Genomic DNA, 24,672 nt, shown 5'->3' with positions numbered 1-24,672 from the left:
AGGGAACTAGTCTTCAGGGCAAGTGACAGGTAATTAGAACTCTGAAGGCTAGTTAGGGACCAGCCAGGGGGAAAATGTGGAAGAAAGGAAGGATATTCAGGTAGGGAAACAATATGGGCAAAAGAAGGCAGATACTGAGCAAAGACTATTGGGAGAATTGAAACTTAGAGTTGCTTGAAGAGGAAGAATGAGAGATAACATTGTAAATTCAGGAGTCAAATCATAAAAGAATCTTAGATGTTAAAGTTAAGAAGTTTGGACTTTGTTATGAAAAGGAAAGGAAATAATATACTTGGTTATAATTGTTTTTAGAAAGATGATACTGGTGGCAGAAGAGGATTATTTGGTGATAGGGTGAAAGTGGTAATAAGGTTAGTCCAAAAGCTAAAACTGAAATCTAGGCAAAGGGATAAGAACCTCAACTAAGGGCAATAGCAGTGGAAGTAGCATATACAATGAATCATATATTTAATAAGTAGAGTTGCCAGAATTTGATAACTAATTGGACAGGAGGTGAAGGAGAAAAGTGAGCCCAGTATGATACCCAAGATTCTATCTGAGGCACCAATTCAAGATAAAGAAAAAGGTTTTAGGTTTATGGAGTAAACGGTCATGTTGACCTGGAAATTCACCCAGTGGAAATACGTAATAAATAATTGAAATACATGGTTCAATAGTTCATTAGAGGGTCTGCGATGATACTGTGTATTTAGGAGTCACCAGAATATACTGGTAGTTGAAGACAAGGCTATGAATGGGCTCATCTAGTCTGTGTAGAATTAGAAACTACTGGAGTAGAAGATGGAATGCAGGAAGTGCCAAACTTCTTATGTGAATTGAAAAACAAATCCAGAAAGGAAACAAAATGTGTAAATTGAGAGAAACATATCTATCTGAAGGGAAATGCCAACAAAATGTGTAAATTGAGAGAAACATATCTATCTGAAGGGAAATGCCAAATGCCAAATTAAGGGTATCAGCCAGAATGGTACTTTGTCAGTGGCCTCAAAGGCATGCAGAACATGTTAAGGGTTAAAAGTATTCATTAGATTTGATAAAAGAAAATATGTTGATATAAAAAATAGTAATTTCAGTGGACTAGGATGCTAGAACAATTATTTTTAAAAGCCTTCATAACAGTATTATCAAAACTTGACTTTACCCATAGGCTAGTTTCATTTCTTTCCCATCACTTTTCTGGGGGAAGCAATTTGATTTATTCATTTTATTTAATGAAAGAAGAAATCCTTTGTCACATATGCAATGGCTGTCCCTGACACAAAAGGTATTTTGGCATGCTTCGAAGGCAGAAAACAAGGCAATGGACTGTCCTAGTCTTCTGATACTGTTTACTGCAAGTAATCTGGCTAACTGAGATGAAAAAAGTAAGATATTTCAAAAATGTAATGTCTAAAAATGTTAAAGCATTGACCCTCATAGATTTTTTTTTCACAAAAGAAACAGAAGAGTCGGGAGAAATTTTAAATTATTTCCCTCAAACCTCTCAGTCATGTAAATTCTGTTGTAACATACTGATATAAAGGATAAATAATATTTATTATTGAATTAGATTGGAAATAAGTTCAATTATTGAATTGAATTGGAAATAAGTAACTTATTAATTTAATTTCTAAAGCCTACCCTGACTTTCAGGATCCTCCTTGATCAACCCATAACTTATGCCTCTAAGTTTCCTTCAATTTCTCTCTCCAACATTAATTTATTATCAGTGACTTCTTAATACTTGGGTGATGAAAGCCCCAGGATGCCAGTACTCACTGTAATAGTGTTTGAGAAACATTGTATGCACACGCACGCATGCACGCACACACCATATATTCTTTATCCATTCATATATCAATGGACACTTGGACTACTTCCATAATTTAGCTATTGTAAATAATGCTGCAATTAACACAGAAGTGTATATATCCTTTTGAAATTGTATTTTGTATTCTTTGGGTAAATATCCAGAAGTGTTATTACTGGATCATATGATAGTTATATTTTTTACTTTTTGAGGAGACTCAACATGATTTTCCAAAGTGATAGCACCAAAGTACATTCCCACCAATAATGTGTGAGGGTTCCTTTTTCTCCATATCTTTGCCAACACTTGGTATTTATTGTTTTTGTCATTCTAGCCATTATCACACATGTGAAGTGATATCTCTGTGGTTTTGGTTTGTATTTCCCTGGTGATGACTGATGCTGAGCATCTTTTCTTGGGTCTGTTAGCATCCGGATATATTCTTTGAAAAATGTCTGTTCACGTCTTCGGCCCATTTTTAAATTGAGCTATTTGGTTTTCTTGTTTGTTTTTGGTGTTGAGTTGCATAAATTCTTTATATATTTTGGATACTTATACTTTATCAGATATGTCATTTGGAAATAGCTTCTGCCATTCAGAAGGTTGTCTTTTAATTTTGTTGGTTGTTTCCTCTGTTGTGCAGAAACTTTTTATTTTGATGTACTCCCAATAGTTTATTTGTGCTTTTGTTTCCCATGCCTCAGGACACATATCAAGAAAGATGTCGTTATGGTTGATGTCAGAGAAATTACTAAGCTCTCTTCTAAGATTTTTATGGTTTCAGGTCTCACATTTAGGTCCTAATCCATTTTGAGTTTACTTTTGTGTATGATGTTAGAAAGTGGTCCAATTTCATTCTTTTGCATGTTGCTGTCCAGTTTTCTAACACTATTTGTTGAAGAGACCGTCTTTTTCCAATTACATATTCTTTCCTCCTTTGTTGAAGGTTAATTGACCATATAGTTGTGGGTTTACTTTTGCAGTTTCTATTCTGTTCCTTTGATTTATATGTATGATTCCATGGCAATACCATACTTCTTAGATTGTTTAGATTGTTCCAACTTTGTATTATTTCTTGAAGCATGGGATTGTGAAACCTTCAGCTTTGTTCTTCTTTCTCAAGATTGCTTTGGCTCTTTGGGTTTGTCTGTGGTTCCATACAAATTTTAGGACTGTTTGTTCTAGTTCTGTAGGAAATGCTATTGGTATTTTAATAGGAATGGCATTAAATCTGTAGGTTGCTTTGGGTGATTTGGACGTTTTAACAATATTAATTTGTCCAATCCATGAGCATGGAATATCTTTTCATTTGTTTGTGTCACCTTCAATTTCCTTCACTGATTTTTTTTTTTTAATTTGCAGAGTACAGATATTTCACCTTTCTTGGTTATGTTTCTTCACAGATATTTTATTCTTTTTGGCACCATTGTAAATGGGGATGTTTTCTTAATTTCTCTTTCTGCTAATTCATTATTGATGTATAGAAATGCAACAAATTTCTTTATATCAAGGTTTTCAATTAGCAATAATCGTGCCTCGGATAAACCTCATTGGCTACGATACTGCCACTGTGCAAAGCTTCTCTATACCAAGGTAATGCCGGTCTTGTAGAATGAATTTGGAAATTTTTCTTTCCTTTTAAATTTTGGCACAATTTGAAAACAAAAATGTATTAACGCTTTTTAAAATGCTAGGTAGAATTTACCTGTGAAGTCAACTTGTCCTGAACTTTTGTTTGTTGAGAGTTTTTCTGATTACTGATTCAATTTCCTTATTAGTAATTGGTCTGTTCAAATTTCCTAGTTCTTTCTGATTCAGTTTTGTAGTTATATGTTTCTTGGAGTTTATTCATTTCTTCTAGGTTGTCCAATATGCTGATATGTAAGTTTTCATAATATTTTTTTACAGTCCTTTCATTTCTGTAGTGTTGTTATTTGTCCTCTTTCACTTCTGATTTTATTTATTTTAGTCCTCTTTTTTCTTGGTAAGTATGGCTTAAGATTATCAGCTTTGCTTATTTTCAAAAGAACAAGCTCCTGCTATCATTGATTTTTTGTATTATTTTTTAGTCTCTATTTCATTTATTTCTGCCATAATGTTTATTATTTTCTTCCTCTTAATAGCTTTTAGCTGTTCTTTTGTTATCTCTTTTAGGTGCAAGGTGTGAGATCTTTCTTGTTTCTTTAGGCAGGTCTGTATTGCTATAAACGTCCCTCTTAGAAATGTTTTGGCTGTGTCCAAAAGAGTTTGCACAGTTGCTATCAATTTCTTTTACCCTGTGTTTAGAGAGATATATTGAGAGAGAGCACATGCAGGAGGAATGGCAGGCAGAGGGAGTGGGAGAAGCAGGCTCCCCAATGAGTTGGGAGCCCGACGCTGGGCCCTGGGATCATGACCTGAGCTAAAGGCAGACACTCAATTGACTGAGCCACCAAGGCACTCCTTCTCCATGTGTTTTTTTTTTTTTTTTCCCTCTTTGATTTCTTGGTTGATCCATTCATTTTTTAGTATCATGTTGTTTAGCCTCCATGTATTTGTGTTCTTTCCAGATAATTTCTAGTAGTTGATTTCTAGTTTCATACTGTTCTGGTGGGAAAATGCATGATATTATATTTCGGTCTTCTTAAATACTGAGAATTGTATTGGGGCCTAATATGATTTATCACAGAAAATGTCAAATGTGTGCTTGAAAGAATGAGTATTCTACTGTTTTGGGATGAAATATTATGGATATATTTGTTAGGTCCATCTGGACTAATGGGTTACTCAAAGCCATTGCTTCTTGATCATCTGTCTGGATGACTGATCCATTGATGTAAATAGGGTGTTAAAGTCATTATTATTGTATTACTGTCAATCTTGCCCTTTATGTCTGTTAAAATTTATTTACTACTTTAGTTTTTTGGTTGTTTCCATTTTCATGGTAAATGTTCTTTAATCCCTTAACTTTCAGTCTGCATGTATCTTTACGTCTGAAATACTTCTTGTAGACAGCATACAGGTGAGTCTTTTTTTATCCATTCTATGTCTTTTGATTAAAGTATTTAGTCCATTTGCATTTAAAGTAATTATTGATAAGTTGCTTTTTTTCTCTGTTCCTTTCTTCTCCTCTTGCCTCCTTCCTTATGCTTTAATGACTTTCTTTAATATTATGCTTGAGCTCCTGTCTCTTTTTTTGTATGTGTGTCTATTACAGGTTTTTAATTTGTGGTTACCATTGGTTTCACATATAACATCTTATGTGTATTGCAGTGTCTGTTAACTTGATGGTGACTTAAGTTTGAACACATTCATGTCCTACATTTTTACTCCCTTCCTCATTTTCTGTATACCATGTCATATTTTACATCCTTTTATTCTGTGAATCCCCAGACTAATTCCTGTAGATATAATTGATTTCATTGCTTTTGTGCTTTAATCTCCAAACTGGTCAATTTACTATTATTTCTTCAAATAAGTCTTCTTTCTCCCCTTCTTTCTGTTTTCTTCTTCTGGATTCTCCATAATAGGAATATCACTACAATTAATGATGTCACTGAATTCCCTTAACCAATTTTTATTTTTATTATTTTTCTTCATTTTTTATTTTTTATTAGTCATTTTCCTTTTTGTAGTTCAGCTTGTTTACCATGAATCTATCTTCCAGATGCTGATTTGTTCTTCTACATTGCCTAATATGCTATTAACTCTCTCTAGTATATTTTTTTTTGTTGTTTCATTTTTTAAATTCTTCATCTCTGACTGGTTCTTTTTATATGTTCTATCTCTTTATTGTAGGTCTTACTGAGATCCTCCACTCTTATTTCAGGTCCACTGAAAACCTTTATGATATTACTGAATTCTTTATTAGGCATAATACTTATTTCCATTTCATTTAGTTCTTTTGTTGTTATTTTGTCTTCTTTCATTTGGGATATATTCCTCTGACTCATTTTGTCTAACTCTGTTTATAGGTATTAGGATGATCAGCTATATCTCTTAGTATGAGAAGTAGTGGTCTTGTGATGAAGAGGTCTTGTAGTACCTGTTTGTCAGTGTTCCCTGCTTACCAGAACAATGTAGTCCAGGGACATCTCCTGAATATGGGCTGTGTAAACACTACTGTTGTGGCTGAACCACTAGCTGACTGGGCTTTCAGTCCAGCAAGCTGCATTGACTACCTTTACCTTCTGTGGTTTCATAGTACAGGGTTTGGTGCCTGTGCTTTTATGGGGTATGTCTGAGATAACCATGGGCTTGTTGGTGGGCAATGTCAGCAGTCAGGCTAGCTGTCTGCACTCTGTGTGGTGCAGTTATGTGCACACCAATTGTCAGAGTACTCTCTGGTTGGAGCTGTCAGTCAAACCACCTAGTTCCATCCAGTGTGTTTGTCACAGTGGAAGGCTGTGTGGCTAGCTAAAATGTTCAGCTGCTGGAACTTCCCATGTGCTGGTGTGTGGGTTTATTTCCCACTGTCTGCAGGTGAGGAGACACTTTGGAGTGGCATCAGTCCATACTGGAGATGCTTGCACAGTGTGTCAGGGCAGGAGCTCCTTTTAACAAATGCTTGCTGAAGTGGGCAAGACGGATGGGGTGAGTCTGCAGTGGAACATGATTTAGGGCACATGGTGCTAACAAGATAGATGGTGTTCCTGCTGATATCCACAGTGCCTAGTAAATTAGGCTGGAGGGAGGGAGGAGAGATGGTATCTGCCAGCTATTTTGTTCCTGAAGAAATCTCCTATAGATCTATGTCCCTCTAGCCCATGCTCTAAGATTAGTAAATTACCCTTCACATATACCCCAGGCACTATTCAAACTGCTATTAAAGGCTGTGTTGGGTAGGTTGGGTTATTTATTGTGCTGGCTCTTTAAGGAGAAAAGTTCAGTTTCCTATGGCCTTTTGACCCTCTCAGAGCTAAGCCCACTAATTTTTAATGTACCCAGAGTTAGGCACAGCTGATTTTCAAAGCTTGCCAAATTAAGGCAGAATAGATGTTACTCATCTTCTCAGTGCATGTCCCTCGTGCTGAGGTGCCTGGTGGGTCTGATCTTGTAGTTTCTCCATGCTTGTGATGTCTCTCCCTTTTGTGGTTAGTCTTGCTGGGGTTTTGGCTCCCAACCATATCTCTGCCCCTCTTCTCCTTTTCTATGTGGCCTCCTCTCTGTGATTAGTTAAGGAAGCTATGTTCTTCCAGACTTCACCTCATTTTCAGAGTGAGTTACACAGACGCAGTTGTTACTTTGGTGTGCCCCTAGGATGAGGTGAGCTTAAGATCCTCCTCCTCCATTCTCCTAATCTTTGTCTTGTTCATTTTTTAAAAATTTTGCAAATACTGTGTCACTTCAAGCTCCAAATAAGAAAATATTACTCACTGAACTTATAGCTAAAAGTCAATGTAAAATCATTCACATAATAGATACAATATGTCAGACGCACTGTATCTTAATACAATATTTTAAATGTGCTGTCATGAGGCCAAAGCATCCTGCAAGTCTCCATTATATTGGAGCAACAATATCTCTAAAATATCATGAGAGAGATGTCAGATAAGCTGCAATTACCATAGTGGGTCCAAGATAATAGAAGAGCATAAACAAAGAAAAAAAGAGGAGGCCCTGATCAGGCAACAAGCATCCTTTCAGAGACCTGCAGATACATGCCTTGGAGCCCTCAGGCATACCATCACCTTTGTTATGATGATTATTTTGTATCTGATCTTAATCTGACTTCCAAAATACACTTTCTTATTATATTGTCCCGTCAACATGTTTTACTAGCAGCATCTTTTTTTGTACTACAAGTAAGTAAACTGACATCCTGATTTATTAATAGGCCTCATATAATGAAAATTGATCTTTTAGAGACCAAGTAACATGTGAATGAATGGATAAAATAAATTTGTCTCATGTGCAAAGCTGAAGATCAAAAGCTAGGATATGTTGTACCAAAATGTGTTCATACCATGAGCCTACATTTCTGACTTTTTAACACTACTATTTAGGTCATGCAAACAGAAGGTATGCAATAGCCACTTACTGAGTGAATCAAGTGAGTAAAAACTGTATTCTGGTTTAAAGTCAACTGAAAGGTTTGACTTTACATACATGAGTCTTTTCAAAGAGTTCAATATAGTCACTCTGGTTCATTGACTATTTTCATCATTCATGCAGTATTTTTAAAAGATCATGGGTCACACAATTATTTGCTAATCTAAATTATCAAACTAAACTATCAAATAAGCTTCCCTTATTGTTACATTACAGTTAATGGAAATGGTACCTATAATACTGGTGGATGTCATCATTCTTTTTTCCTTACACACAGATAACATTTTGCAACACTAAGAGTTGCCGGTAAATTCAGTATAAAAATTTCCTCTCACTCTTTTTGAGAATGTGAAGATAAAAAATCTTCACAGGTAAATCTTTCAACTTAAAGTGTTCACTTAGCTTTTACCCAAAGTGAATAAATTATCTTTTAAGCTATAATTGGGTATTTTCCAACTTTGCCAACTGATAGTAGAATTTTTTAAACAGTAAAGAAGCTCCAAAATGTTAAAAATATAAACTATAACAATTAAAATCAAAGAAACCACCTTTTCTAAATAATATAAAAACTGAGAAAAGTTAAACACATAAATACTCCTATTTTTAAACAAAGTTCATCCTTATTGTAATATCTCAATTTAATAAAGACCTATTAAAGGCGATAACAGTACATCAAAAACAATGAAGTACTGCATGGCAACAAACATAACATAATAAATAAATAAGAAACTAAGTAAGTAAGTAAATAAAGGTGATAACAACTTTACAGTTAAGTTTTAAAATCTCAGAAATTTTCTAATGGAAAAAAAATTACCTGCCCAAGGCTTTCAGCAACAATGAAGCTAATAAGAACCTGGGTATTTGGATTTTTCTATGAAATTACCTTATCTCCATTAGAATAGTGAGTTTTATTAATTTTTTCTCAACACATATTTTTTAGAAGATTCAACAGGAATCTATTTTTCTTTCTGTTTCAAATAACCTTGATTTTTGAATAACAAGTCATCTGTTGAATTTCAAACCTTTGAGGTAAAATGATAACAGAAATATATTAAGTGAAATTGACAAAAAAATTCTTTTAAAAAGACTATTGAATTTACCTGGAGACTAAAATGGCATATGTTTAATTCTTGATCAGATACTGGAAAAATCAACTGATTTAAAAAAATGTAAGGGTATTTTTGGTGTGAAGAGAATATAATTTTTTAAAATGCTGTATTTTTAATTATGGGATTAATGGTTCTACAAAAATGGATACCCATGTATTCTCCTGGCTCTGTAGACTCAGATTTAGCCAAGTAAAAACTTCATCATTGTATGGAGTTGTGCTGAGGAAGCAAAACTACTTTATAAATAAAGTGACTTAAATCCTTTCATGATGGTACAAGCCAGATTCTTACTCTTTTCCACTTTGTCTGAGTATAGAGAAAATAGTGACTAGAAGGAAGTTCATTTCCCTATGTCCAATTTATTTATATATGTTTATAAATTATACTTCTTAACTAACTTTAAATATCCCACTGTACTCTGAATACTACTTTTGATATGTTATGTGAATAGATACATTGTTTTATTTTTAACTATTTGAGGTTGGTTAAAGTAGCACTTAAAATGAACTCGACATTTTTAAGAAGATGGAGAATTTCTTTTTCTCTGAACTACTATTACACCTGTGCTTGAACACATAAACTTATGCTGTTCCTTAACTTCTTCATGCATGTAATTTTGGAATCATCAAGACTCAAAGTATCATCTATGACTTCTGTATTTCCATAGTACACAGTAGGGTCCTAGATAAGAAACACATTATTTAAGATCCTAGGTAAGTATTTTGAACTGCTGAAATGCATTATATAACATACTGTTTACACAATGTTTAATTTATTATACAGACTTTAACAATTGACTTGTATAAGAAATATAAAATTTTCATTCTATGCTACTATATACAAATTATTATTACCTGGCAATGATTTAGACCACTTGACTACTGAGAGAAGTTGCCGCTCGCCTAGTTGGTTAAGACTCGTCAGCAAAGAACTGGAGGTATCAGGTTTGGTGTTGTCATGTCCTGCATAGATCACCTCTGGTTCAATGCTCATTAGCAGGTTAATCAATGGAGGGATCAACTGTATATCTTGAGTTGGTGAAAAAGAGATTCTTTGGCTTAGGGCTTGGCTTTCATTTGGAATGCCCACAGACTGTGGGAGAGCAACAGCATCCAGTGCTCTCATAACTCTGACTTTATTGAACTTTTTAAATTTTCGACCTATAAAAAAAAAGAAAAGAAAGAAAAGATCATGTAAATACATATCAACCAAATCTTTCAGCAGATTGTTATTTTTCTTAAGTCTTAGAATATAGCATTGTAGGTTTTAGCATCAATCTAATAAGATGAAATGGAATAAGTAAAATGTTAGGTCTCAGACTTGAATTAAAGAATTAATTACACCAGCATTCCCTAGGTTTGTGTGGTGTGAATATTTACACCAGTATCTAATGGAGGAATACAGAGCTTTGCAGCAATATATATGAGAAAACAAATGGCTTTCAGTAGAGACTAAGCTCAGAACTGGAAAATATTTTGATAGGACTGCCTCCCAAAAGCTAATGCTACAGACTACATTACTTAAAACATAGTTTTCAGTAAATATTGAATCTTCTTTTGGGTTTTAGTCTTTTAGGAATCTGTTGAGGGCTAGCCCAGAGTAGCATAAGATGATGGGGTATGAGGATCTTGAGCTCACTTTGTCCCATAGATGTACTGTGATAATAGCTACATCTATTCAACTGACTCTGAAAATGACAGGAAGACTGGCAGAACAGACCTTCCACAGTTATTCATGAAGAGGAGGGCATATTGAAAAGTGTAAATTTCCCAGTTCAGCTGGGAACTGAACCTTTGGTGGGACTGACCACAAAAGGGAGGGACATCACAAGTATGAAAAGAAAGAGGATCAGACCCCACACTACACACTCCCAGCACTGGGCACCTGAACTGGAAAGATGAGTCCATATAACATTGGGCTTTCAGGACTAGTATGGTTTAACTTCAAGAGCTATAAATATCAGTGGGTTTAATGCCCATTCTTGTGGGAACTAGTATAAACACTCTATTTACCTTGCTAAAATTGTATGCCTAACGATGACATTCTCCTGTGGACCTACACCTTTTAATCCCACCCACCTCAGCAGATATCCCTCCAAAGTATCTCTGACCCTGGGAAGGGGTCGAGGGTTGAGGGGAAAGAACTTCATATATTAGCATGTTCACAGTTCTGGCAGCCAGTCTCTTAGCTGCCCTTGCAGGGAGTAAGACTTAACCTTCATGCACCTGAAATTATGGCAGAGTGGCTAATTGCAGACATTTGATTGACTGCTGGCGCCACCCAGCAGTGAGCCCACAGTGACCTCAGATAAGACCCTCAAAAGTGTTGGGACCAAACCCTGTCCAGTGCACCCAGCAGGCAAACTGGTTCATTGCAGTTGGCCCGGCTAGAAGAATTGCAGAGTCACAATAGTAGGTACACACAGCACACACAGGGACAGCTCTGGAGCACCTTGTTTTGGTGACCAGGGAAGACTGTGCTACAGAGTATCACAGGACATCTTCTTTATAAGGTCACTACTTTCAATATCAGGAAACATACTTGACCTACCAAATATATACAAACAAATACAGGGAGTTAGGCAAAATGAAGAGACAGAAAAATCTCTCCCAAATGAAGGAATAAGACAAAATTACAGGAGGAGGAAGCAAGATGGCGGAGGAATAGGAAACTGAAATATCATCAGGTCCCAGGAGTTCAGCTAGATAGTTATCAAACCATTCTGAACACTTACAAATTCAACAGGAGATAGAAGAGAAGAGCGGCAATTCTAGGAACAGAAAAATCAACCACTTTCCAGAAGGTAGGACTTATGGAGAAGTGAATCTAAAGCCACAGGAAGAAAGACCATGGTAGCGAGGGGCCAACTCCCAGCAAGTGAAGAGAACAGTGGAGCACAAAATCGGAACTTTTAGAAGTCTGCTCCACTGAGGGATGTTGCTTCATTGGCTAAAAGGGGGTGGAGCCCTCATGGGGACAGTGTGGTCTCAGGAACCATGTGGTCTCAGGACCCGCAGGCTCAGAGAAAGACTGGGGGTGTCTGAGTGTGGCAGAGCTCCCAGGTATTGAAGCAGGAAAGCCAGTTACAGAAACAGGCTGAGGAGTGTACTCTCAGCTTGGGATTACCTTAAACTGTGATCCAAGGCACAGTCCAACCACTGCGTTTCAAGCAGGGACCTCATAAGTGGCAGATCCAGAAACATCTCCTACTTCTTCCTTCAGGAGGAGCTGCATGGGAGTACTCTGCAGGAATTTGCTGGGTTCTGAGACTCCAAACGGGGCCATGTGCCAGACATAGAAATGCTCAGTCACAGGCTGGGTGAACTCAGAGTGCACTGGAGACCAGGGAGATGGGAGGGATTGACTGCTTTTCCCAAATGGCACACTTAGGAGTGGAGCCCCAAACTCTAGGCTCCTTTGGGTCAGAGATTTGAAGGTTACCAAAAAAAGCATTCAGGGAGCAAAAGGAAAAGGGAAAGCATTCAGGGAACAAAAGCTACCAAGAGCGAAGCCAAGCAGATTACATAGCCTGGCTAAGTGGCAGTGCAATTCCACCTCAGGCAAAGACATTTGAAAATCACTGCAAGAGGCCCCACCCTCAGAAGATCAGCAAGAACATCCAGTCAAGACAAAGTTCTCTAATCAATGAGAACTGTGAAACTCCAGAGTTAGGGGAAAGCAACACATAGAATTCATGGTTTTCTTTCCATGACCCTTTTAGTCTTTCAAAGTTAAATTTTTTAAATGTTATTTATTTCTTATTCTATTTTTTTAACTTATCCTCTTTTCTTTTTTAAGTCTTTTTTAACTATTTTATCTTATCATTGCCTTTTAAAAAATCCTTTAAAATTTTCATTGTTATAGTCATATTTTATCCCTTCATTTACTTGACCTTATTTTTTGTATACATATAGGTTTGTTTCTTTAAAATTTTGGGATACAATTTCTTCTAGTAAATCAAAATATACCTTAAATCTAGTACATGGCTTTATTCTAGTCTCCAGCCTGATCACATTCTCTCCTCCTTTTTTTCTTTCTTTTGCTTTCCAAGAAACTTCTTATCAATTCCTTTTTTTGAATCTTTTTAAATTTTCATCTTTACAGTCATATTCCATCCCTTCCCCGTGTTTACCCTTATTGTGTGTGTGTGTGTGTGTGTGTGTAGATAGATATCTATATATTTTTTTCCCTATAAAATTTTGGCAGGCAGTTTCTCCAAAGAAACCAGAATATATCCAAAATCTAGTGGGTGGCTCTTTTCTATTCACCAGTGTAATGTAATATATATATGTGTGTGTATATATATACACACACACACACACACACACACACACACACACACATATATATATATATATATATATATACAATTTTTCCATTTTTTTAAAAGATTTTATTGATGTATCTGACAGACAGAGATCACAAGCAGGCAAAGATGCAGGCAGAGAGAGAGGAGGAAGCAGGCTCCCTGACGAGCAGAGAGCCCGATGCGGGACTCGATCCCAGGATGCTGGGATCATGACCTGAGCCGAAGGCAGAGGCTAAACCCACTGAGCCACCCAGGCGCCCCTAATTTTTCCATTTTTAAAATATTTTTCCCCTTTCTTCTCCCCCATTTCATGTCTCTCCTGATTTTGCTAGCATATATTTTTCTGCGGTCTTTGCCACCCTTTTAGTATTTTGTTCTCTCATTCATCTATTGTTATCTAGATAAAATGGCAAGGCAGAAAAACTTACCACAAGAAAAAGAACAAGAGGCAGTACCAATGGGAAGGGAACTAATCAATATGGACATAGTAATATGACAAACAAGAGTTCAGAATGACGATTATCAAGGTGCCAGCTGGGCTCAAAAAAAGCATGGGAGATATTGAGAATGCCCTTATGGATAAATAAAAGAAATAAAATATAACAAAGTTCAAATAAAAAAAAGATATTAATGAGGAGCAATAAAAAAATGGAGGCTCTTACTGCTAGGATAAATGAGGCAGAAGAGAAAATTAGTGATGTAGAAGACCACATGATGGAGAATAAAGAAGCTGAGCAAAAGAGAGACAAGCAACTACTGGACCATGAGGGGAGAATTAGAGAGGTAAGTGATGCCAAAGATGAAACAATATTAGAATAATTGGGATTCCATAAGAAGAAGAGAGGGGGGCAGAAGGTATATTGGAGCAAATTGCAGTAAATAATATGGCAAAGGGAGAAAGCATCAAAATCCAGGATTACCTGGATCCTAAAACCAGACAAAGACCCCATCAAAAAGGAGAATTACAGACCAATATCCTTGATGAACATGGATGCAAAAATTCTCACCAAAATACTAACAAATAGGATCCAATGGTACATTACAAGGATTATTCACCATGACCAAGTGGGATTTATTCCTGGGCTGTAAGGTTGATTCAACATCTACAAATCAATCAATGTGATACAATACTTTAATAAAAGAAAGAGAGCAAGAACCATATGACAGTCTCAATAGATGCTGAAAAAGCATTTGACAAAGTACAGCATACTTTCCTGATCAAAACTCTTCATAGTATAGGGATCAGGATACATACCTCAATATATTCAAAGTCATTTACGAAATACCCACAGCGAATATCATTCTCAATGGGGTAAAACTTAGAGCTTCCCCGCTAAGGTCAGGAACATGGTAGGGATGTCCATTATCACTGCTGCTATTCAACAAAGTACTAGAAGTCCTAGCCTCAGCAATTAGACAACAAAAAGAAATTAAAGGCATCCAAATCTGCAAAGAAGAAGTCAAACTCTCACTCTTTTCAGATGATATGATACTTTATGTGGAAAGCCAGAAGACTCCACTCCAAATCTGCCAGAACTTGTACAGGAATTCAGTAGAGTGTCAGGATATAAAATCAATGCACAGAAATCAGTTGCATTTCAATACACCAACAACAAGACAGAAGAAAGAGAAATTAAGGAGTCAATCCCATTTACAATTGCACCCAAAACTATAAGATACCTAGGAATAAACCTAACCAAAGAGACTAAGAATCTATACTCAGAAAACTATAAAGTACTCATGAAAGAAATTGAGGAAGACACAAAGAAATGGAAAAATGTTCCATGCTCATGGATCAGAAGAACAAATATTGTGAAAATGTCTATGCTACCTAAAGCAATCTACATGTTTAATGCAATTCCTATCAAAATATCATCCATTTTTTTTCAAAGAAATGGAACTAATAATCCTAAAATTTATATGGAACCTGAGAAGACCCCGAATAGCCAGAGGAATATTGAAAGAGAAAACCAAAGTTGGTGGCATCACAATTCCAGACTTCAAACTCTATTACAAAGCTGTAATCATCAAGACAGTATGGTACTGGCACAAAAACAAACACAGAGAAAATGGAACAAAATAGAGAGCCCAGAAATAGACACTAAACTCTATGGTCAATTAATCTTCGACAAATCAGAAAAGAATGTCCAATGGAAAAAAGACAGTCTCTTCAACAAATGGTGTCGGGAAAATCGGACAGCCACATACAGAAAAAAATCGGACAGCCACATTCCTTACACTACACATGAAAATAGACTCCAAATGGATGAGGAACCTCAACCTGAGAAAGAAATCCATCAAAATCCTTGAGGAGAGCACAGGCAGCAACCTCTTTGACCTCAGCCGCAGCAACTTCTTCCTAGAAACATCACCAAAGGCAAGGGAAGCAAGGGCAAAAATGAACCACTGGGACTTCATCAAGATCAAAAGCTTTTGCACAGTAAAGGAAACAGTTCACAAAACCAAAAGACAACTGACAGAATGGGAGAAGATATTTGCAAATGACATATCAGACGACAATGCAAAGGGCTAGTATCCAAAATCTAAAAGAATTTATAAAACTCAACACCCAAAGAACAAATAATCCAATCAAGAAATGGGCAGAGGACATGAACGGACATTTCTGCAAAGAAGACATCCAAATGGCCAATAGACACATGAAAAAATGCTCCACATCACTCGGCATCAGGGGAATACAAATCAAAACCACAATGAGATACCACCTCACACCAGTCAGAATGGCTAAAATTAACAAGTCAGGAAATGACAGATGCTGGTGAGGATGTGGAGAAAGGGGAACCCTCCTACACTGTTGGTGGGAATGCAAGCTGGTGCAACCACTCTGGAAAACAGCATGGAGGTTCCTCAAAATGTTGAAAATAGAACTACCCTATGACCCAGCAATTGCACTGCTGGGTATTTACCCTAAAGATACAAACGTAGTGACCCGAAGGGGCACGTGTACCCGAATGTTTATAGCAGCAATGTCCACACTAGCCAAACTATGGAAAGAACCTAGATGTCCATCAACAGACGAATGTATCAAGAAGATGTGGTATATATACACAATGGAATACTATGCAGCCATCAAAATAAATGAAATCTTGCCATTTGCGACGACGTGGATGGAACTAGAGGGTATCATGCTTAGCGAAATAAGTCAATCGGAGAAAGACAACTCTCATATGATCTCCCTGATATGAGGGAGAGGAGATGCAACATGGGGGGTTAAGGGGGTAGGAGAAGAGTAAATGAAACAAGATGGGATTGGGAGGGAGACAAACCATAAGTGACTCTTAATCTCACAAAACAAACGGAGGGTTGATGCGGGGAGGGGTTTGGGAGGGGGGGTGGGTTTATGGACATTGGGGAGGGTATGTGCTATGGTGAGTGCTGTGAAGTGTGTAAACCTGGCAATTCACAGACCTGTACCCCTGGGGATAAAAATATATGTTTATAAAAAATAAAATTAAAAAAAAAAGTTGAAAATAGAGCCACACTACGACCCAGCAGTGCACTACTGGGTATTTACCCTAAAAATATAAATGTAGTGATCCAAAGGGGCATGTGCACCTGAATGTTTATAGCAGCAATGTCCACAATAGCCAAACTATGGAAAGAACCTAGATGAATGGATAAAGAAGAGGTGATATATATATACAATGGAATACTATGTAACCATCAAAAGAAATGAAATCTTGCCATTTGCGATGACGTGGATGGAACTAAAGGGTATTATGCTTAGCGAAATAAGTCAATTAGAGAAAGACAATTATCTTATGATCTCCCTGATATAAGGAAGTTGAGATGCAATGTTGGCGATTTGGGGAGCAGGAAAAGAATAAATGAAACAAGATGGAATCGGGAGGGAGACAAACCATAAAAGATTCCTAATCTCACAAAACAAACTGAGGGTTGCCGGGTGGAGGGAGAGGGTGATTGGGCTATGGACATTTGGGAAGGTATGTGCATGGTAAGTGCTGTGAAGTGTGTAAACCTGGTGATTCACAGACCTGTACCCCTGGAGCTAATAATACATTATATGTTAAAAAAATAATAATAATAAATAAATAATTAACTTACAAACTCAACACCAAAAAAAAAAAAAAAAATAGACATTTTTTCCAAAGGAAGACATGTCAATGGCCAAAAGACATATGAAATGATGATCAACATCACCAATCATCAGGGAAACACAAATCAAAATCAAAATGGAGTTATCACTTCACACCAGTCAGAATGGCTTGAAACGAAAGGACAGAAAAATAACAAATCATGGCAAGAATGTGGAGAAATGGGAACCTTCCTGCACTCTTGGGAATGTAAACTGGTGCAACCACTGTGGAAAACAACACAGGGGTTCCTTCAAACATTAAAAATACAGTACTTCAACTGCTGGGTTTTTACTCAAAGAAAACAAAAACACTAATTTTAAAATATATATGAACCCCTATGTTTATTGCAGCATTATTTACATAGCCAAAATATGGAAACAACACATGTCCATTGATAGATGAATACATAAAGATGATGTGATACACATAAACCTAGACACATAGGAATTGACTTAGCCATAAAATAGCCTGAGATCTTGCCATTTGCAACAACATAGATGGACCTTTAGGGTATTATGCCAAGTAAAATAAATCAGACAGAGAAAGACAAATACAATATGATTTCATTTATATGGGAGGTTTTTTTTTTTCCCAAAAAATATTTTACTTATTTATTTGAGAGGGGGAGAGAGAGAGAGAGCACAGAGTACAGGAGAAGAGGGAGGGGCAGATCCTGCTGAGCAAGGAACCCAGTGGGGGATGCAGAGCTCTATTCCAGGACCTGGATATCATGATCTGAGCTGAAGGCAGATGCTTAACTGACTGAGACACCCAGGCACCCCTTGCTTATATAGGAATCTAAAAACAGATTCTTTTTTTTTTTTTTTTTTTTTTCCAAGTTCCAAGATTCATTGTTTATGAACCATACCCAGTGCTCTATGCAATACTTGCCGTCCTTACCAGACTCACCTAACCTCCCATCCCAGTCCCCTCCAAAACACTGTTTGTTTCTCAGAGTCCACAGTCTCTCATGCTTCATCTCCCCTCTGATTTCCCGCAATTCATTTTTCCTTTCCTTCTCCTAATGTCCTCATGTTATTCCTTATGCTCCACAAGTAAGTGAAACAATATGATAATTGACTCTCTCTGCTTGACTTATTTCACTCAGCATAATCTCTTCCAGTCCCATCCATGTTGATTCAAAAGTTAGGTATTCATCCTTTCTGATTGAGGTGTAGTATGCCACTGTATATAGGGACCATATTTTCTTTACCCATTTGTCTGTAAAAGGGCAACTTGGCTCTTTCCACAGTTTGGTGATTGTGGTCACTGCTGCTATGATCATTGGGGTACATATGGCCCTTCTTTTCACTACATCTGTATCTTTGGGGTAAATACCCAGTAGTGCAATTGCAGGGTCATAAGGTAGCTCTATTTTTAATTTCTTAAGGAATCTCCACACTGTTCTCCAAAGTGGCTGCACCAACTTGCTTTCCCACCAACAGTGTAAGAGGGTTCCCCTTTCTCCACATCCTCTCCAACACATGTTGTTTCCTGTCTTGTTAAGTTTGGCCCTTCTAACTGATGTAAGGTGGTATCTCAATGTGGTTTTGAGTTGAATCTCCCTGATGGCTAGTGATGATGAACATTTTTTCATGTGTCTGTTAGCCATCTGTATGTCTTCTTTGGAGAAGTGTCTGTTCATGTCTCCTGCCCATTTTTGACATGATTATCTGTTTTTTGAGTGTTGAGTTTAAGGAATTCTTTATAGATCTTAGACATCAGCCCTTTGTCTGTAGTATCATTTGCAAATATCTTCTCCCATTCTGTGGGTTGCCTCTTCATTTTGTTGACTATTTCTTGTGCTGTGCAGAAGCTTTTTTATCTTGATGAAGTCCCAAAAGTTCATTTTCACTTTTGTTTCCTTTGCCCTTGGATACATGTCTTGAAAGAAGTTGCTGTGGCTGATGTTGAAGAGGTTACTGCCTATGTTCTCCTCTAGGATTTTGATAGATTCCTGCCTCAGGTTGAGGCAGTATCTTCGTGTATGGTGTAAGAGTTTATCTTTGTGTATGGTGTAAGAGAGTGGTCAAGTTTCATTCTTCTGTACATAGCTGTCTAATTTTCCAAGCACCATTTATTGAAGAGACTGGTTTTTTCCACTGGATTTTTTTTTTCCTGCTTTATTAAAGATTGTTTGAACACAGAGTTGTAGGTCCATATCTGGGCTCTCTATTCTGTTCCACTGGTCTATGTGTCTGTTTTTCTGCCAGTACCATACTGTCTTGGTGATCACAGCTTTGTAGTAAAGCTTGAAATCAGGCAATGTGATGTCCCCAGTTTTGTTTTTCTTTTTCAACATTTCCTTAGCAATTTGGGGTCTCTTCTGGTTCCATATAAATTTTAGGATTAAAAACAGGCTCTTAAATATAGAGAACTGGTGGTTGCCAGAAAGAGGGTGGGTGAGGGGATGTGTGAAATAGATAAAGGTCATTAAGAGGTAAAAAACTTCTAGTTATAAAATAAATAAGTCACGGAGATGAAAAGTAGAGCATAGTGATTATTGTCAATAATATTAGAATAATGTATGGTGACAGATGGTAACTACACTTATTGTTATGAGCATTGATTAATGTATAGAATTGTGGAATCAATATGTTGCATGCTTGAAATTAATATAATATATGTTAATTATACTTCAATTAAAAATTAAGATATAATAACTAAATTTAGGAAATAAAAAATCACACTATATCAGTTCTAATAATTACCATTTCAAAAATAGAAATATTCTATCACAACAGAGGTGAAAGTTATAAAATAAGAAGAAACTTAAGAAAAACATAGGACCTGTATTAAAACTATAAAATTCTGGGGGCAACTGGCTGACTCAGTTGGTTAAGCATCTTCTTTTTTGCTCAGGTCATGATCCCAGGGTCTGGGATGAAGCCCTATGTTGGGCTCCCTGTTCACTGGGAACTTGCTTCTTCCCCACTCATACTCTCTCTCTTTCTCTCAAATATAAATAAAACCTTTAAAAAAGAAGCAAAATTTTTAAAAAGTATAAAATTCTGTCATAGGACACAAAACAAATATGTGAATTAATGAAAAGACATATTTCTGGATTGAGAAACTTAAATTATCACTCCTGCTCAAATTAATACATAAATATTATGCTGTTTCAATCAGAATCCAGTATTTTTGGAACTGGGATTGATGGTTTTACTGTTCATTGAGAAGAATAAATGGTTGTTAGAGTAGCCAAGAAAATTTTGTTGGAAGAGCAATTGTGATTTCAATATATGCCAATCTGTTCATTACAATTTATAATACTATTATTACAATCCAACATGGTGGAATTATATAAATATTTGTATGAATGGACATAGGGACAAATAAGATAGGATACAGAACCCAGGAACATATGCCAAATATGTCTAGTATCTTAATGTATGTTAAAAGTGGTGGGTGAGAGGAATTTTAATTGGGACATATGAAGGTTACAGGGAAAGCAGAGAACATAAGTCTTCAGCATCCATTTTCATAGTAGAATGGTAAAGGACACCCAAATGAGGATCATATGGTCACACTACTTCCCCCCCACCACCACAATTTGGCCTTCTAAGTTTAAATAGAGACAACCCAGACAAGAGGTAGAATAGAGAAAAGTAATGGAAAACTCAGAATTATTTTTGGAGTTACTGTTCGTATTCAACTGAGCAGAGACAAATGTACACTAATCCCTAACACCTTCTATCCTGCATCTCTGTTTTATTTTTTCTTAGCATTTATCATGTTCTGGCAGGCTACAATATTTTATCCTATTTTTTTAATTGTTTCTGTCCTCAACTAAAACATAAACTCTTTGATGATATCACAGTATCTTGTACATTGTAAGAATAATTTTTTTTAATAAATCAATAATTGCACAGCAACAAAAACATCTTTGCCACAAAAGTGTCTATAATAATTAGGTCTCCTGACATATAACTTCTGTTCTCTGAAGAATGAGAAGAAATCTAAAGGGAATTTCCCTCCAGCAAAATATACAATGTAGGGCAGAGGACTTAGGAATGTTTGGGGTTTGCATATGCTTGCACTTTAGCTGTTGATGTTATTCTACCATAGCTACATTTATGTCTCCAACTACTGTTTCCCTGTCTTCCATACCAAAAACATAGCTAAGATTTCGAGTCTTCTAGCTGAAATTATAAGGGGATAATCAAAGTAAAAAGAAAGCCAAAGGGAAATGGTTAACAATTACTAAGTCAAATAGCAGGCCAGGATAGAATTATATAGACTTAAATGTATAGTAAGTAGCAGACATATCATAGAGAATTTAAGCAAAACTAATTTTAGAAATGATAAAAGGAGAATGTAAAAATTAAAAATCAGATGAATACAAGTTGGAGGAAGAATTATGGTAGGAAATAGACCTAGGTAAAACTTTCCCTATATTTCAAAAATAAAGTGACATCTAAACTTCAAGAATTCAAAGGAGAGAAATATAACATCAAACTAAAGATGCAAGAAATTACAAAATAAAGTAAGCTGAAATGGGAACTGAAAAAGAAAAAGAAAGTTAAAGAAATAAAGCCATTATAGATTAAAAAGCCTTATAAGAAGAATTAAAAAGGAGAACTGCCAGTGTTAAAAAAAGTAACCAGAGACATAATGTTGAGATTTTTAAGAAAAATCACAAAATGAGGTATAAGAACTAAAAATTAAAGTCAGTAGAGAAAGGGTAGTTGGTGTGGAAGACTGAAACCAGAGAGCTAAGATACTGATTCTTATTGGGGACCATGAAAAAGGGAAAGAAAACATAAAACAAAAAATTTCTGAAGGTAATAAAGAATACTTTGTTAATATATAAGAAGACTTGAAGTTTCAAATACAAAAAGGTGTATTCTATTTCAGAAAAAAAATAAGGATTAAGAAAGAGCTAAGTATTGATGAAATTACTGAAATTCAATGTTTAAGAAACACAGGCAAAAGACCCAGGTCATCAACAAAGGAAAGTCATTAGAATCTAATTTTGTCTTCATTTACATTAGATGCCTAAAAAAACCAAAAGCAATGTATACAGATTTGAGAGGTGAGGGGCCCATACCACAAACTGGTGAATATCTTTTTTAAGTTCACCATACTCCTGTAGTCATGGGGTCTATCCCAAACAGTTACCAAAGTACTTCCAAAAATCAAAACAAGTAGGACATTCTTCTACAAAGGTTAAAAAAAATCAACTGAAATATTTTCAGTCATTTACCAAATTTTCCTGCCATGTAAAATATATACATTTCCTTTCAGATTATGTTTCCAGGGGAAACATATGGTTTGGGAACATAAATATATATAATAATGATATTCAGTAACCATTACATTAAGTACCTCTACTATTTATGAGTCTGTAAATTAATGTCAATTCCAAGATACCTGCTTTGATTTTTCAATGGTTCCTACAAAAAAAAATTAAAAAACTTTTAGAAGATATAAGAATATAATTAGCATTAAAGTTAAATATTTTGCCAATGATAATATCTGCATAAATGACTCTAAGACATAAAAGGTATTTGAAGCCACGATTTGCTAAACTTTTTTATAGGCCAGGCACCTGTGTGCCTGGATATCTGAAGGATATCCTTTAGAGCTATCATTTCATTTGCCCTCATAACTTTCATTATGTGGTCTAAATGGAAAAGAAAATAAAGATGTGTAAAAGTTTCAGTGTGTTCCTGAGGTCCTGCAGCTATTAGTGGGGAAATTTATGTATTATTTTTTAAGTTTAAATTCAAGTAGTTAACATACAGTGTATTATTATTTTCAGAGGTAGAATTTAGCGATTCATCAGTTGCATATAACACCCAGTGCTCATTACATAAAGTGCTCTGCTTGATCCCCATCACCCAGTTACCCCATCCTTCCACCTATCTCCCCTCCAGCAACCCTCAAGTTGTTCCCTTTAGTTGAGTCTCTTATGGTTTGCTTTTCTCTTTTTGTCTTATTTTATTTTTTCTTCCCTTCCCCTATGTTCATCTGTTTTGTTTCTTAAATTCTACATATGAATGAAATCATATGGTATTTGATTTTCTCTGACTGACTTATTTTGCATAGCATAATAGTCTCTAGTTCCAGTCACATTGTTGCAAATGGCAAGATTTCATTCTTTTTGATGGCTGAGTAATATTCCTTCATAGACATACACACATCTTTATTCAATCATCTGTTGATGGATAACATTTGGGTTTTTACCATGCTTTGGAGATTGTGGACACTGCTGCTATAAACATTGGGGTTCGTGTGCCCCTTTGAATCACTACCTTTATATCTTTTGAATAAATAACTAGTAGTATAATTGCTGGGCTTAGTGGCAAAATTTAAATCAAACCCTATTTGTTCTGACTCTACATCCTTACTCTTATTACAATGCTATACCATCTCCTACAGAAGTGTTTTAAAAAAAATTCTTTTTAACCTACTGATAATATTTAAAACTTTAAAGTAGGTTTAATATATTGGATTGAAATTAGCATAAAATTGTATGTAAATTTCCTTTACTGGCAATGTAGAAAATTAGGTAGCTTATTAATCTTCTCCAGAACACCTAATATGATGAATGAAGTATAACTATGCAGAGATAAACTTCTTTTAATGCATAGATACTTTTAAATGCATAGATAAACTTCTCAAAAAGTCAGCAAAGTATCAAGGAGTCCAATATGAAGACTCTCTAGCCACTGACAAAGGGACACTAGAAGAAAGCATATCTGTTTCAACTCTTAGCTCAGTATGGAAAAAAAAAAAAAAACAAACTCTCTTCTGAATTCTTAATAATAATTAAAAAAACCTCTCCTTTGAATTCTTAATCAAAGGCCTCCTTCACCCAGATTGGCAGTTTGAAATTATTCTATCTGCATTTTATGGGAATCCTGGAAGCAAAAAAGTAAATATGAAAAGTGTTCCTTCATTGATTAAATCCTTAAAGTGCCTGGAAGAATAAATAAAAATTCTCTGGAGAGAAACTCCCTCAATTAAGGCCACACAGGATTTAAAAAAAATATTAAGATGTGCCAAACATGAGTTTATAATCCAAAATTACAAAAGGCACAATGAGTGAGAAGTAGCAGAGATAATAAACAGGGAGCTGGAATTGGCTCACAACAGCCTATGAAAACTTACTAAGTATTCAGGAATATTGAGAGTTGGTTTTTAAAACATTAGTAGCCTGAAATTTGCTATAAAGGAGTATTTATACTACAATCATGGGGAAATTCTATAAAGAATAGTGGCATTTTTTTAAACCACTGTGATACAGTGGCATAATTAGATCTGGAGTTATGGGACTTTGGAATTACTGACTAC

General features: G+C 35.8%; 1 protein-coding gene and 1 pseudogene across 1 annotated transcript in view; both read right to left on the bottom strand.

Moving 5' to 3' along the window:
• The window catches only part of PGR (progesterone receptor), a 97,774-nt gene that overhangs the window by 17,700 nt on the left and 55,402 nt on the right, over window positions 1-24,672 (bottom strand). Inside the window, exon 4 of the mRNA XM_032853570.1 lies at window positions 9,804-10,109. Within this exon, the coding sequence (XP_032709461.1) occupies window positions 9,804-10,109 (306 nt within the window). The remainder of the gene's footprint in view (window positions 1-9,803; window positions 10,110-24,672) is intronic.
• Window positions 3,232-3,390, bottom strand: LOC116865447 (annotated as a pseudogene).

Source organism: Lontra canadensis, unplaced genomic scaffold (genome assembly GCF_010015895.1).
Source record: "Lontra canadensis isolate GAN:19392208 unplaced genomic scaffold, GSC_riverotter_1.0 scaffold7, whole genome shotgun sequence".
NCBI classification, from domain to species: Eukaryota; Metazoa; Chordata; class Mammalia; order Carnivora; family Mustelidae; genus Lontra; species Lontra canadensis.
The sequence above is the reverse complement of the archived record's forward strand: the minus strand, read 5'-3'. Positions and strand labels throughout refer to the sequence as shown.